The 15,862-nt window shown below is 41.9% G+C and overlaps 1 protein-coding gene across 1 annotated transcript in view; it reads right to left on the bottom strand.

Moving 5' to 3' along the window:
- Nucleotides 1–15,387, bottom strand: part of cdc27 (cell division cycle 27) — a 38,338-nt gene extending 22,951 nt beyond the window's left edge. The window contains exons 1-10 of the mRNA XM_028599970.1: nucleotides 15,087–15,387; nucleotides 11,697–11,772; nucleotides 11,467–11,614; nucleotides 10,723–10,848; nucleotides 8,431–8,528; nucleotides 8,074–8,216; nucleotides 7,373–7,593; nucleotides 7,173–7,278; nucleotides 2,578–2,687; nucleotides 2,004–2,103 (exon numbers count right to left, since the gene is read on the bottom strand). Of these exons, the coding sequence (XP_028455771.1) occupies nucleotides 2,004–2,103; nucleotides 2,578–2,687; nucleotides 7,173–7,278; nucleotides 7,373–7,593; nucleotides 8,074–8,216; nucleotides 8,431–8,528; nucleotides 10,723–10,848; nucleotides 11,467–11,614; nucleotides 11,697–11,772; nucleotides 15,087–15,113 (1,155 nt within the window). The 5' untranslated portion in view covers nucleotides 15,114–15,387. The remainder of the gene's footprint in view (nucleotides 1–2,003; nucleotides 2,104–2,577; nucleotides 2,688–7,172; nucleotides 7,279–7,372; nucleotides 7,594–8,073; nucleotides 8,217–8,430; nucleotides 8,529–10,722; nucleotides 10,849–11,466; nucleotides 11,615–11,696; nucleotides 11,773–15,086) is intronic.
- Nucleotides 15,388–15,862: the final 475 nt, after the last annotated feature.

The raw sequence follows: 15,862 nt of genomic DNA, 5'->3' as shown, positions 1-15,862 counted from the left end.
TTATATAGGCCTTAGTGGTCCCCTAATACTGTATCTGAAGTCTCTATCCCGAAATTCAGCCTTGGTGCAGAATTATAGCCACTAGAGCCATTCCCACAATGAGCTTTAGGATGTGCCATTTTTGTGTCTGTAGCTATTGAGCAGAGCAGGATACCCTGGGCTCGGTTTATACCTACAGTGAGGAAAATAAGTATTTGAACACCCTGCTATTTTGCAAGTTCTCCCACTTAGAAATCATGGAGGGGTCTGAAATTATCATCGTAGGTGCATGTCCACTGTGAGAGACATAATCTAAAAAAATAATATTTGGTACAGTAGCATTTGTTTGCAAGTACAGAGGTCAAACGTTTCCTGTAGTTTTTCACCAGGTTTGCACACACTGCAGGAGGGATTTTGGCCCACTCCTCCACACAGATCTTCTCTAGATCAGTCAGGTTTCTGAGTTTGAGCTCCCTCCAAAGATTCTCTATTGGGTTTAGGTCTGGAGACTGGCTAGGCCACGCCAGAACCTTGATATGCTTCTTACAGAGACACTCCTTGGTTATCTTGGCTGTGTGCTTCGGGTCATTGTCATGTTGGAAGACCCAGCCTCGACCCTTCTTCAATGCTCTAACTGAGGGAAGGAGGTTGTTCCCCAAAATCTCGCAATACATGGCCCCGGTCATCCTCTCCTTAATACAGTGTAGTCGCTCTGTCCCATGTGCAGAAAAACACCCCAAAGCATGATGCCACCACCCCCATGCTTCACAGTAGGGATGGTGTTCTTGGGATGGTACTCCTCATTCTTCTTCCTCCAAACACGGTTAGTGGAATTATGACCAAAAATTTCTATTTTGGTCTCATCTGACCACATGACTTTCTCCCATGACTCCTCTGGATCATCCAAATGGTCATTGGCAAACTTAAGACGGGCCTTGACATGTGCTGGTTTAAGCAGGGGAACCTTCCGTGCCATGCATGATTTCAAACCATAACGTCTTAGTGTATTACCAACAGTAACCTTGGAAACGGTTCAGGTCATTGACCAGCTCCTCCCGTGTAGTTCTGGGCGGATTGCTCACCTTTCTTAGGAACATTGAGACCCCACGAGGTGAGATCTTGCATGGAGCCCCAGTCCGAGGGAGATTGACAGTCATGTTTAGCTTCTTCCATTTTCTAATGATTGCTCCAACAGTGGACCTTTTTTCACCAAGCTGCTTGGCAATTTCCCCGTAGCCCTTTCCAGCCTTGTGGAGGTGTACAATTTTGTCTCTAGTGTCTTTGGACAGCTCTTTGGTCTTGGCCATGTTAGTAGTTGGATTCTTACTGATTGTATGGGGTGGACAGGTGTCTTTATGCAGCTAATGACCTCAAACAGGTGCATCTAATTTAGGATAATAAATGGAGTGGAGGTGGACATTTTAAAAGGCAGACTAACAGGTCTTTGAGGGGTCAGAATTCTAGCTGATAGACAGGTGTTCAAATACTTATTTGCAGTTGTATCATAGAAATAAATAGTTAAAAAATCATATATTGTGATTTCTGGATTTTTTTTTTAGATTATGTCTCTCACAGTGGACATGCACCTACGATGACAATTTCAGACCCCTCCATGATTTCCAAGTGGGAGAACTTGCAAAATAGCAGGGTGTTCAAATACTTATTTTCCTAACTGTATCACCATTTCTAGCCACTGGGGGACCATAGGCAGGCTGGGGGAACGCATATTAATGTTAAAAAAACCTTCTAAAAGTGACATTTCCATGCCACGGGACCTTTAAAACAACACCAACTGAAAACATTGTTTTTATTTAAACATTATATAAATTTTATATATATATATATATATATATATATATATATATATATATATATATATATATATATATATATATATATATATAATAGAACATTATCCTGAAAGTCTTACTGCAATAAACAGTAAGCAGTATACAGTATTACTGTAAATTACTACATTAGTAATACTGTAGTAATATAACGTAATACTGTAGTAATAGGGTTACCTTGGCAGTAGAGCTGGCACTAGTGAACAGTCTGGAGCTTCTTCTGGGCTGAACGTTTGGAGGACCAGACATACTGGGACTGAGGACCTGAGGGGAGCCACTGAGAGACAGACAGACAGGTCATCAGACAGAAGGTGTCACATTTAATAATAAACGGTAAATAAACTAAGCGACCATTGTGTGCAGGATTAATAAATAAGCAGTCAACATAAACGTTTTGCTTTACTCTCCACATTCAGGAGGAGAAGGCTGCGTTTGAAGGGAGTAGCATATAGCTGTAGCACCGGAGGCGGCACTTTCAGGACCATATTTTCTGGATCGCCATTCTAGGACCCTAACTAGAAAGTGAGTGGGATTCATAATAACGCGACAGGAACGCATTGAATTGGACAGTAAAGTTAGCTGTGAGTTAAATAACGTTAAGTGTTAAAGTTCCTAATGTTACAATTATGGTTAGCTGATGATAGCTTGCAACATAACATTTTAGCTCCATTTGGTGAGCCCAACTACAACTTACAGGTAATGACACATTCACCTGGAGGGTGGGAGGTCTGGGATTGGTTGCTATAGTTACCTGGTGTGAGCAGCGGAGGTCTGCGATTGGTTGAAGGGGATGGGGAGAACATCTCTGCTGTTTCCACTCTGACTGAAAACAGACTTTGACTGACTGATTCTGGAGACAGACTGCCAGACAGACAGAAGAGAGACAGACAGGCGAGATGGACAGACAGGTGAGAGATAGACAGGGGAGACAAAGTGACAGATTACTAAACAGGAAGTATAAAAGGACACTTCCACTTTTTATTGTGTCCACACCACAAGAACTAGGAACAACTGTAGTTCTAGAACTATGAACGATTGTAGTTCTAGAACTAGCGATGCCTCGATTGATTGCCCAACGATTATCAACATTAAAAATATGCAATTGGGAGATCTACAATAATGCTTTTGTATGTATTTTGTTTGTAGATTTAAGCACGTAATGTGGAACTACAGTAAAGCGTAACTAAAGAGGTTCCACCATTTCTTCTGCAATCCGCAAGCGAAGGTGTTAAATCAGGTATGTAACCAAACACAGGAAGGCCACAGTGTAGCTGGATGCTTTACAAAATAAAACACATATCAAAATGGTTGATAGAGGATCAAGAGGTGGTGTAGTGGTCACTTATGTGTGTTCCAATTTGTGTTCTCAGCTTTCTATCCCTAAAATTTTGAATGTGTTTTTGTTAATATAATATTACATGTAAATAAAACACTTATAATTGGAAATACATATAGGCCGCCCTCAGCCCCTTCTGGCTCTATGAAGAATATATTGGCAACCCTAAGCTCCTTAGAAAAGAATAATGAATGTATAATTCTAGGTGATTTTAACAGTAATTGGCTTGACCGATCTTCAGCAGGAGACAGAAATCTAATTAGTAGTGTGAATTTATCACAACTGATTAATAAACCTACCAGAGTAAATTTACAATCACCAACATTAATAGATTGGATACTTGTAACTAACCCTGAAAGGATATTATCCTCTGGAGTCATGTCAGATTGTTTAAGTGATCACTCTGTAATATACTGTGTGTGGAAAATCAAGATGTCTAAATCGCACCCCAAAGATATAACATTTAAATATTTTGATGTAAACCTTTTTAATGATGATATGGGCAATATTAACTGGGACCGCCTCTCGCTTATACCTACTGTTAATGACGCATGGGACTTCTTTTACAGCGAGGTTATGAATGTGATCAATAAGCATGCTCCACTTAAAACAGTTAGAGTAAAAGGGACTAGTCTTCCCTGGATTAACTCAGAACTGATTTCTCTGTTTAAGCGAAGAGATGTTGCTTGGGCCAAATTTCGCCTTACTAGAAACCAGAGCGATTGGGAAATATATAGACAATTACGTAATAGTAGTAAAACTAAAACAAGGAATGCAAAGTCAGAATACTATAAAACTAGCTTAAATAGAGAGTTTAAGAATCCAAGACAATTCTGGAATAAACTTAACACTTTACTTAACCGTAACAAAACAGGGCAAATTAATCAACTGAATATTAATAATGAAATTATACAGAACCCCATAATAATTACACAAACTTTTAATGAACATTTTGTTGCAGTCTCTCAAGCTAATGAGACCCCTTATTCACATGTAGTTTTCAAAAATCCCCTGCCCCAAAATCTTTTTTTCTTTTAAATTGATCTCACCTATAGATGTTAATAAAATTATAGCAAAATTGAAGTTGAGTACTGGCGCTGGACCTGATGGAATGGAATCTAAATTTATAAAATATGCATCACATATCTTGATGTTCCCCCTGGCAAAATTATATAATTTATCTATAAATACAAACTCACTTCCACCTATTTGGAAGATGGCTAGGGTATTGCCTGTATTCAAAGGTGGAAAACCAGATGAATTGAATAACTACAGACCTATTTCTATTATATGTACAGTCCAAAAAATATTTGAGAAATTAATTTTCATGCAATTAAGTGAATATTTTGAAAAATATGGTATTTTATCAACAGCACAATCTGGATTCCGACCTAATCATTCTACTACCACAGCTCTTCTCAACTTTACAAATGATGTATATACAGCATTTGATGAAGGAAAATATACTGGAGCAATTTTTATTGATTTTTCAAAAGCGTGTGATACAGTTGATCATTATTTACTCCTAGATAAATTGTATTCGATTGGCTTAAGTCATCACATCGTTATTATGGTTTAATGCCTATTTACATGGTAGGCGTCAATATGTTGCATTACAAAATACACGCTCTACTAGTTTAATTATAGGTAAAGGTGTGCCCCGAGGCTCTGTACTGGGGCCACTTCTCTTTTCTGTTTATATTAATGATATGCCCAGTACTTGTTTATCCTGTAATGTTCATCTTTATGCTGATGATACAGTTCTATATACATTGCATAACCAGAAGGATCAGGTACAGAATGCATTACAATCGGATTTTATTATTGTACAGAATTGGCTCAGAGAGCACAACCTTTTACTTAATGAGAAAAAAACTTGTACTATGTTGTTTAAACTGAGACCATCTAAAGTTACTACGAATAAATTACAAATCCGTATGAATGATGGAAGATCTCTCGAAAATGTAAATGCATTTAAAAAACTGGGTCTGTGGTTAGATACTGAGCTATCATTTAATGCTCACATTGAAGCTACAGTCTTGAAAGTCAAATTGAATGTTTGTGTCAGTTGTACCGTTCAATTGATTGCTTTACATTTGATACAAGAAAGCGCATTGCACAGCAACTTCTATTACCACTAATTGATTATGCTGATATTGTTTACCACACATCAAGTATTACTTTTCTTAATGCTTTAGATCTTTTATTTAATTCCATATGTAGATTTGTTTTAAGGTATCCATTTATGACACATCATTGTACGCTCTATGAAAAATTGGACTGGCTCCAACCTAAAGAAAGAAGAAGCTACCACTGGTTTATGTTTATTTTTAGTTGTATTAATTATGCCAATAAATGTCCCTCTTATCTTCAACAATATTTTGTTAGACACATCTCAGTCTATCCCATACGACACTTGCTCCATCCATTTTTTGCTATACCAAGAATCCATTGGGAAATTGGGAGAGGAGCATTTTGTTATAAAAATGGGGTGGGGGGGGAGCATACTTTTTTTTTGTGATGTTTTTCTTTTTCTATGGGTAATTGTGTAATGTTTTGAGCATGTGTGGCTCTGACAGTTATTTTCTCATAGTGATTGAAAGGAGCCCCTTGAAAATGAGATGGTACATCTCAAGGGGCTATCCAAAATAAAGAAAAAAAAAAAAAAAAAAAAAAAACAGGTTCATGGTGATTTGGGCTGTCTTGACTTCTCAGCTGTGTGTAGATCGAAACAGGCGATCACGCACATGGAGGGAGAGTCAGACACCCGTGATGAAAAGAAATCTGCTCTGTAGAGTGGAAAGGAGCAGGATAGCTTTGTGATCACATCTGGTGTGACCAGCAGGAGTGTGGTGTATCATAGTGTCCCTCTGCCTCTGATTGGCTTACCATGGGATTCTTACCCTAACTCTAACCAATCCAACCAACAAAGGCGACTCGCCAATTTATGAGGACTAATGGTTAACTGCTCCTCAGATCTCTGCAGGGTAAATTGAGACAGCTACCTAGACTATCTGTCCAATCTGAGTTTTCTCTCACATGACTATTTTGCTAGCCTGGACTCTGGTCCATTTCATTTGTACAGAGAGTCTGACCACTCTCCTTTGACAAGTGCCAACTTCCTTAAAGGCAGGTACTCTGTTGAAGTTTAAAACTATAGGATCTGCCCGGAGCCACTCTGGATTTGCCATAACCAATCGCTACTGTTTGGTCGTGACGTGGGCTTAGCATCGATAGCGTTAGCCAACTCCTTCACCACTAGCAGAGTGAGCTGGAAAATCTAAACTTTTCCTGAACCCCGTGGGGAGGAGGGCCACAACATCATGGCCACCAACACAACTCAGCAAAGATTGTTCTTGCTCGGGCTTTAACTTCTGGATATTCAGGAGCATTGCTGCCACAACAGATTGAATGGCTTCGCTCACATCTTTCTCCGCCGCCATTACGGAACTACAACTTAAACTAGCGCACAGCCTCAACGTCATCGTTCTCAGTCACTCCCTCTGTTCACTGATTGGACCGCCAAATATTTGACCAGAGAAAACCCAAGAATATACCACAAACCCAGACAGAGTACTGAAGGAAAATTAAAATTGAGCAGAAGTACGAAGGAGGGCGGAGCGAGGCTACTATTTTGCTGAGGCTCTGTGTGGGGTTTAGCACCGCCCATGACGATTCTGATTGGTTTAAATAAATGTCATTGAACCAGATCACGTTCCTCCCATCCCCGAATTCTATGTGGAGTAGCCAGACCCTCCTTCAGCCTGCTCTGGAGTAGGGTCTGGCAAAGCGAGACTAGTCACACTGTGGGGAAAGCAAATGATACGGCAGAAGACCAGATATATATTTTTATAATGCACCAGGTTAATGTTTACATTAAGATCTGAGAAACTGAAAAAGGTTGTTTAAAATGACTTTTTACTTCTGCACCCATGGTGAAAAGACAGATATTAAAAGATCCATTTCTGGACTTTATTCATCTATATAAAGAAGAGTCAATGTGTGTGTACCTTCTTGCTGGGAGCTGTAGATTGTGTTTCCATGGTAGCTGAATAGTTCTGTAGATATGTGGGGTCTCCAGGGCTGGGCTCCAGGGGCAGGGGCAGGATCCCAAAACTACAGACGCACAGACACACAGACCTATTCTGTAAAAGTGAACTTTTCCTTCAAACCAGCATACGAAAAGTCATGTGATTGTTAAATAACTCACCTGGGTGTCAGCGGGCTGAGGGCTGCAGGGCCTCCCAGTAAACTCCGCCCACTCTTGGGCTTGTTCTGTTTAGCCAATAAGGAACCAGCTGACGCCATGGAAACCGTGTTACCCAACAGGGAGCCCGTCTCCGGGGAGATGAGGGAGGAGTCAATGTAGGATACCGACAAATCAGACGTCAGCTTTCCGTTAGATGATTCTAGATTTAAACGATTCAACTCCTGCAGACAAAAACACATTTCAGTACTGAGAACTGTGTTATAAGTTAAGATTCAATAGGATAGGCTGCCTAAATATCCCAACCAACACTGAAACCATACCATGGCAAAACATCAAGAAAGGTAAAGACAGTCCATGGAACTTAAAATTCTTTGTTTTTTAATCCTTATCTGCAAATACACAAACAAGTTCCACAAATCAAAAGGGACAGATTTGTTAATCCAGTTTGCATCTGTGAATGGAAAAGGCATTACTGGATCTCAGATCTACGCCAGGGAGAACACACAGAGGTTAAGACTAACTTTATGTCAGTCTGAAGGAAAATCAATCAGCCGTTGTCAGTCTGTTCACACAAATATAATGAGACGTCTCTCTCCCCATAAGAATATGTTTATATACGTTAACACGAGTGCCATCATCTAGTAATCTGATTACCGTTCCCTTTGTTCAGAGAGTATTAGAGGTGCGTCTGTGTTACGTACCAGTGTGTCCTGGGGCGTCTCCATGAGGGCGGTGTCTAGACGGTGGGAGGGGTTCTGGGCGGGACTAATAGGTGGAGGGGGCGGGGCTAAAGAGTTGTGTAGAGACGACAACCTAAAGACCTGATCTGGATCTGGTTTCTCTCCTGAAACACACAGTGAGGTTAGTTAAGTGTGTGTGTGTGTGTGTGTGTGTGTGTGTGTGTGTGTGTGTGTGTGTGTGTGTCTTTGCGTGTGTGTGTGAGTGAGTGTATGTGTGAGTGAATGAGTGAGTGTCTGTGTGTCTTTGTGTGTATGTGTGTGAATGAGTGAGTGTCTGTGTATGTGTTGTGTACGTGTGTGTGTGTGTGTGTGTGTTACCTAGGTGACAGAGGTTCTGGAAAGGCGACCAGAGGAATGGGTTGAGAGTTAAACTTCTCTGAAAACACTCGGCACCTTTAGCAACACGATCTGTCTTACTGCTCAGAGAGAGAGACAGACAGACAGACAGGTGTTCAGACAGACAGGGAAGGAGAGAAAGATGTTCAGACAGACATACAGGGAGAGACAGACAGGTCAGTAATCATTGGGTCTAACATCAATAACACCAGTAACAGCAGTGTTGGGATTATCCAGTAAAAATGGATCTTTATTTAAAATAGCCCACTAATCATGGCTGGCACATATTCAGATTACTACAATATAAACACACGTGTTACCAGATGGCTGCTGTTAAAATTAAACGCTTTTACTTTAAATATTTCTTCATAACAACGCAGGAAAAGTTAGCCATGTCATATGATTGAAGAACTAAAACATATGTATACCACAAGTGTTTTTTCTGGGCCAGTAAAGCTCAGATCTATGGGAAAACGGAGGCTAGAGGGAACCATCTCTTTCATATCCAAGCTAAACTGGTTCCCTATCCAAGAATAACACCAGGCCTTTTCTGACCTGGTATTAAAATCCGATCGGAGTGATCCGATCCCAAGTGGACAGCTCTAGGTACGTGTGTTTTCAACTGTCTGTACAATATGTCTCTGTGTGTCCAACACTAATGTCCTACATTGGTGAATTTGGGGATGTTTTATAAAACTAAAAATAACGTTATTTTCAAGGCAACAGTGCTGCAGATGGAGAGAGCCAGGGATATAGGAGCAAGCAGTGTTTCCCACACAGACTATTGTGTGGCGGTGCGCCTCACTATCAACACCGGCCGCTGCACATTGCGTTTAGTTATTTTTCTTGCTTTTAAATGCTATTTAAAACACGTTCTTCTGAATTTCCTTTCCCTGCTCTCCTCCGTCTCTCTGTCACTTGTGAGAGACACACACACACACACACACACACACACACACACACACACACACACACACACACACACACACACACACACACACACACACACACACACACATTGACTCTAACCCAAAAATCATATTTTTTGCCATTAAATGCCTTCAGTTAAAAAATAATAATAATGAAAAGTCAGACCCTGGATTAAACACAAACATGTACACAGTATGCTTTCGACAGGAAGTTCGGAGCTTTCACCGTAGCCTACGTAACTGGTCTGATGTTTATACTTGTGTGCTGGTGTGTGTGTCAAGCCGGTGTGAGGGCAGTGTTGCCAACTTAGCGACTTTTCAGAGCCCCTTAGCAACTTTTTTTCACAAGAGCGACTTTCTGCAGAAAAGACAGCGACTTTCTGTTTAAAAAAAACAAATAGTATTGTCCAGCGAGCACGTGAGATGTTTCTCTCCTGTGGCCGCCCAAACAGTCTCCTCTCTCTTCTGTTGTGTGACTGAGCAGCAGCCCCCCCTCTGTGCTCTCTCCTCATGTGCAGCAGCACTGAGCAGGCAGGTAGAAAGGGGAGAAGGGACAGGGTGAGGGGGCCGGTGTAGGTAGGAGAGACAGCGGCACACCACAGGAGAAAGACACCGCTGAGCTGGCCTGGCCCTGGGCGAGCCAGCCTTCTTTGAGAACTAGGGGGGAACGCAACGCTACAGAGCCACTGCCGAGGGAAGAGCATCCCCCGCCATGCGTGGTTACATTTTGAAATGCGTGAAAAAGCCTCGGAATCTGAATTGAAAACAACGTTTACAAGCAAACACATTTACAAAAAATAATGCCCATAACATGTTAGAATATTAAGGGCTGCCTAATATTTGTTCGAATATCATTATTTTTTTTAAATATTCGAATGATATTCGAATAACAAAGTTCAAAATATTTTCAGGCTTCAACCAGTGAAAGACATGGTCAAGGAGAGAGAAAGATAGATTTGCATCCAACAGCGTGATCCTCCACAGTTTTTAATACTTAATTGTTATGAAAATAAATTACCCCCCCTCCCCCCGCCACAAATTGCTTTGTAATCTGTGAGAGCAGGCAGCACATAGGAACACGCACACACAAACACACACACGATTCACTCAGTGGTTTCTGGGACATGAGAAATTCTTATGAATGAGTAGGGAGGCCTACGTATTTCTACTGACAGTTGGGTAGGTGGTCTTTAATGTGAACACAGGACACATTCCCGTTCTCACTGCATTAGAATATGGACACATGGGGCTCAACCGATCCCATCTCAATGAGTGTTTTCAACAGTACTTCGAGCTGTCCACTTGGGATCTGATCACTCAGGTGAAAACAGGGTCAGAGGTTTACCAGTAAATGTGTCCCAGTAATGACAGGGTGAAGGAGGCAGAGTCTCCAAACTCTGTGATGATGTCATCCTGACTCTTCTGTTTGTTCAGCACTCCACCAATCAGAACCTGCTCTCCTTCAGCCAGCCTGACAGACACACAGGTGGAGAGACAGACAGATGCAGAGAGAGAGACAAAGAGGTGGAGACACAGACAGATGATGTCACTTCTGTTGTTTCATATCAGATGTGTCTTAAAATAAAAGCTTCTTAAACAAAAAATAAAGTGTGTGTGTGTGGGGGTGTCTGTGCAGTGTTTCCCACAGGTTGAGAATTTACTTGTGGTGGTGGGGGGTGCAGGATGTGACGGTGCGTGATGGCTGGTTCAGTAAAAACTAGTCAAACAAAAGGTTTATGAACTATTTATTGAAAACAGTGACTAGGCTACAGAACAATAACAGATCATTTGGAAATTAATAACTATTTACATATTAAACATATCAGACTAAAAGATGATACAGATGAAGTGTAGCCATGATGGGCTTTGTCTTAAATGTGGTTGGTTTGTCAAAAGTTCTGGTTCAGCAGATTAAATACCTGATTAGAGCCCAAATAGGTTATTATATAGAAAAAATGTAATTTGGATTTTATGTACCTGGGCAGATCTCAATCTACCTGGGCCAAGTAGAACCTACAGTATGTATGGGAAACACTGCTGTGTGTGTCTGTTTGTGTGTGTGTCTGTCGTTGTGTGAGTGTGTTCTTACTTGCTGAGTTCGACGCAGCATTTTGCCAGCAGGAATCTAACCTGCGGCGTGGAGCAGCTGTGAGCCTTCAGCAGCCGGTACGCTTTATATGGCTTCCCAGAGCGGTAGTAACATGTCGCCAACAGGTAGAGGGCGTCCTCCGACCTCACTGACAGACAGACAGACAGGTGTTCAGACAGACAGACAGGTGTTCAGACAGACAGACAAACAGACAGACAGACAGGTGTTACCTTCAGCGTAGAGTCTCTCAGCAAGGAAAACGGCATCCAGGAAGGCGTAGTGGTTCAGAGCCTGCCACACTGCAGCCTGAACACAGAGAGGGAGACAGGTTTCTTATCAGACAGACATGCACATATTGTTCCTGAACACAGAGAGGGAGACAGGTTCATTATCAGACAGAGGGAGAGACAGACCTTATTCTGAATATCCAAACAGAATATACTGCTTCTAGAAGTGGTATGAACTCAGATTAACACATATTAGTGTCAGCGGTAAATGGACCAATCAGATGAGTTTCTACAGTCACGATGTTTATTTACAGTAACACACTGTGTGCTACAGCTGCAAAGATTAATCAATTCATCTCCAACTATTCTGATAATCCATGAATCAGTTTGATGATAAACTTGCGTGATGTCAGCATGTTAAATATCAATGTTCTAGTCTCTTTTCTGGGACAGAACAAGACATTAGAGGATGTTATGAAATCCTGCTGACACTGATGTTACAGGCTAAACTCTGGAACACAGAAATACCAGCAGCATGAACGTGTTCATCATAGTTTTCACATGACCTTAGGGCTCTCTGGGAAAGCCCACCTGGAAACCAAACTGCCCCCCCTCTGTCTGCTAACGAGGGTTAGGGTTACCATGACGACAAACTGTCTGATCAGCTTGACCAAACTGGAGATAGATGTTGTTCATAAAGAGAGACCTAACCCTACCCTGGGCTGTTCTACACAATCACACCTCAGAACCAACTCCCTGAGAGGACGTCCTGCACTATCACACAGTAGGGTGGGCAATATATCAATATTATATCGATATCGTGATATGAGACTAGATATCGTCTTAGAGTTTGGATATCGTAATATGGCATAAGTGTTGTCTTTTCCTGGTTTTAAAAGCTGTATTACAGTAAAGTGATGACATTTTCTGAACTTACCAGACTGTTGTAACTGTTCTATTATTTGCCTTTTCCCCACTTAGTCATTATATCCACATTTCTGGTGATTATCAAAAATGTCATTGTGTAAATATTTTGTGAAAGCACCAATAGTCAACACTACAATATCATTACGGTATCGATATTGAGGTATTTGGTCAAAAATATTGTGATATTTGATTTTCTCCATATCGCCCAGCCCTAACACACAGTCACACACACCGAGCTAACCATCTCTCCATCTCCGTTCCCAGACAGTGAGAAAGGTGCTCAGTGAGACAGGTGCTCAGTGAGACAGGTAACAGCTGTGAGACAGGTATCAGCAGTGAGACAGGTATCAGCAGCGAGACAGGTATCAGCTAGGCCTGGCAAACTCAATTCCTTTTAAAGATCCGGGTTATTCTGATTCACTCACTAACTGATCCAGGTGGTGCGAGTCCCTTGAGTAAGTATTGATCTATAGGCGAGCTTGATATGTTTCAGACTGTCTGCTCGACCTAATTGCATTTTAATATACTACATTAATACACCAAACCTACAGTAGGCCTAGCTAGGCTACGTGCAGAACATTGTATGTTATTTCAGAAGTGAAAGAATGGCTTTTGTTGTTGATTTGCTTTACTCTGAGCTTGAGGAGAGACTTCACTCGCTCGTCTGAATCAGATCCACTCACGACAACGTAGTCGGCTGATGTGCAGGATTGACTGACTTACACGACAACTCATGAGTTGTCTGCGAGGCGAGCTCGCAATGTTTCCAGCTCCGAGTCTGCGGGTCGGGAAGTTCCTATAACCTCTCTCAGACGGTCTCTCTGCTCACTCAGGCGCTTGAAGTTGACTTGTGGAGTTGTTGTTGTCTACGAAATTGTAAGTTATAAAGCCTGTGGCAGCTAAGATAGCTAGGACTAGTAGTAGCTAATGTTGCAAGAGGTTTGTGTGTGGCGCCGTTATGATTTTAGAGGGAATTGTAGGAGGACTCAACTGATCCGTGTTAATGATACTAGAGATTCGCGATTAGTTAATTGTTAAGTTAAATATCCCAGTAAATCATGACTCAAACAAGTTTAGTATCAGCAGTGAGACGGGTAACTGCAGCCAGCCAGCCACAGCCACACACACACACACACACACACACACACACACACACACACACACACACACACACACACACACACACACACACACACACACACACACACACACACACACACACACACACACACACACACACACACACACACACACACACACACACACACACACACACACACACACACACACACACACACACACACACACACACGCTAACCATCTCTCCATTTCCGTTCCCAGACAGTGAGACAGGTATCAGCGGTGATACAGGTAACAGCAGTGATACAGGTATCCTGCTCTGTGAGACAGGTAACAGCAGCGTATCCTGCTCTGTGATTGGACAGAACAGAGATTCTGTTGATCTTCTCTGTGATAAAAAAACAAACTGCTGCATGAACCAACAGCCAGTTAATATCTGTTGATGATGTCACAAATGTAGCAATGATGTCACTTTGGTCCAGCAGATATTCTTACTGACGTCACTGCAGTCTGTTTTAACTGTGTTTAATCTGACATGGCAGCTAACAGCTGATGGCTAACGCTCTTCATGTTACCGGCAGCTAGCTGCTGTTAGCTAGCATGTTAGTAACGAGAGGCTAACACCAGAGAGACTGCTGCGGCTGCTCTGCAGTCAGACACACTTTGATTTAATTCTCTTCTCACCCGTTTATGTTCACTTCTAACCTTTAGAGGTGAACTTCTGCTGACTGAAGCCTCTCAGCTAAACGCTAGCTCCACTGTTAGCATCTCAGCATTAGCGATGCTAATAATACAAAACTCCATTTGAGATCTGGCTGATTATTATTATTATCAGCAGAAAAACACCAGTCTCTTAAAGACCTTTAACCAACCAACACGGCCCGCTGATATATTCTGTACAGACGGTTTGTTCGGGTACAATATCAACTTTAATAAACACTGCTAACACTGCGACCCACAGGCCAAGTTAATGTTTTTAACGTCGTATGATCTAACCTAAACACAGGTTGGGTATTCAGTCTAAGCCGAAGCGACGAGAAACATAAAGCAAATCACAAAATATCACAACAATTATTCCATTTAGTTTATTTCGTAACGAAACCACCGGAAACCTAATAACTGTTACGACCTTAGATATGTGAACTAGCATAGTGTGAAAGTCTTGAACCAAATGGCTCTAACATTGTGTTGAACCAAAGGGCCCCTGGCAGACCAAATCTCCCTGTAATTATCGGAGTTTTTAATAAAATGTCCCGTGCAACTAGCCGCGGGCTGCGGGGGCCTGTGGCGGAGAGAGGGCTCTCACACCGCGGACTGGACCGGCCGCTGAGGCCGCCGGAACACGCTTCATAAACACATGACAACGAAGTGAAGATGTGTTTGTACCTGGACAGGTTCCTGCAGCACCGTCATTCCGCTTCCAGACTCCGTATATCTGTTCTTGTCGTCTGTTTTCCCTCTTTTCTGTCGGCTCTTTCTTTACTTCAGTCTCCAGGAGGAGCTGCGGCCGAAGATTTGAACACACCGACCGTTAGCAGCCGAGCACAGCCGAAGAATACCGAGCAGGGTGGAGGGCCGGGGGCGGAGATGACCGACAGTTACAAGCCGAGCACAGTCGAAGAATACCGAGCAGGGTGGAGGGCCGGGGGCGGAGATGACCGACCGTTAGAAGCCAATCACAGCCGAAGAATATCGAGGAATGATTGTAGAGGAGCTACTAACTACTTCTTCTTCTTCTTCTTCAGTTGCTTGTTTAACGGCGGATGCGGACTAACTTAGCGCACTACCGCCACCCTCCAGATAAATTGTGCATGATCATCACTATGGCTTACATCCTTGAAAAATACTGTAGCCTGCAAGCTACAAAAAAAAAAAAAAAAAAAAAAAAAACCCTATATTCTGTCAATGAGTCCAGTGTTCTTTAAAAATTCAAGCATATACTTTATTACTCTGTGATCAGAGCCCTTAGACAAAAGATCTCTAAGGATAAAACTTTCTCCACTGCCCTCTATTTTCCTTTTCATAAAAACCCTTTCTCTTTTAAATTTCCTACACATCATAAAGACGTGTTCCACTGTCTCTGGCACATTACAAATCTCGCAATTTCCTGTATTATGTTTTCCTATTAACTGTAATGTTTTGTTTAGTCTAGTATGCCCTAG

Source organism: Perca flavescens, chromosome 15, assembly GCF_004354835.1.
Source record: "Perca flavescens isolate YP-PL-M2 chromosome 15, PFLA_1.0, whole genome shotgun sequence".
Lineage (NCBI taxonomy): Eukaryota > Metazoa > Chordata > Actinopteri > Perciformes > Percidae > Perca > Perca flavescens.
This window is presented reverse-complemented; position numbering and strand designations above follow the sequence as displayed.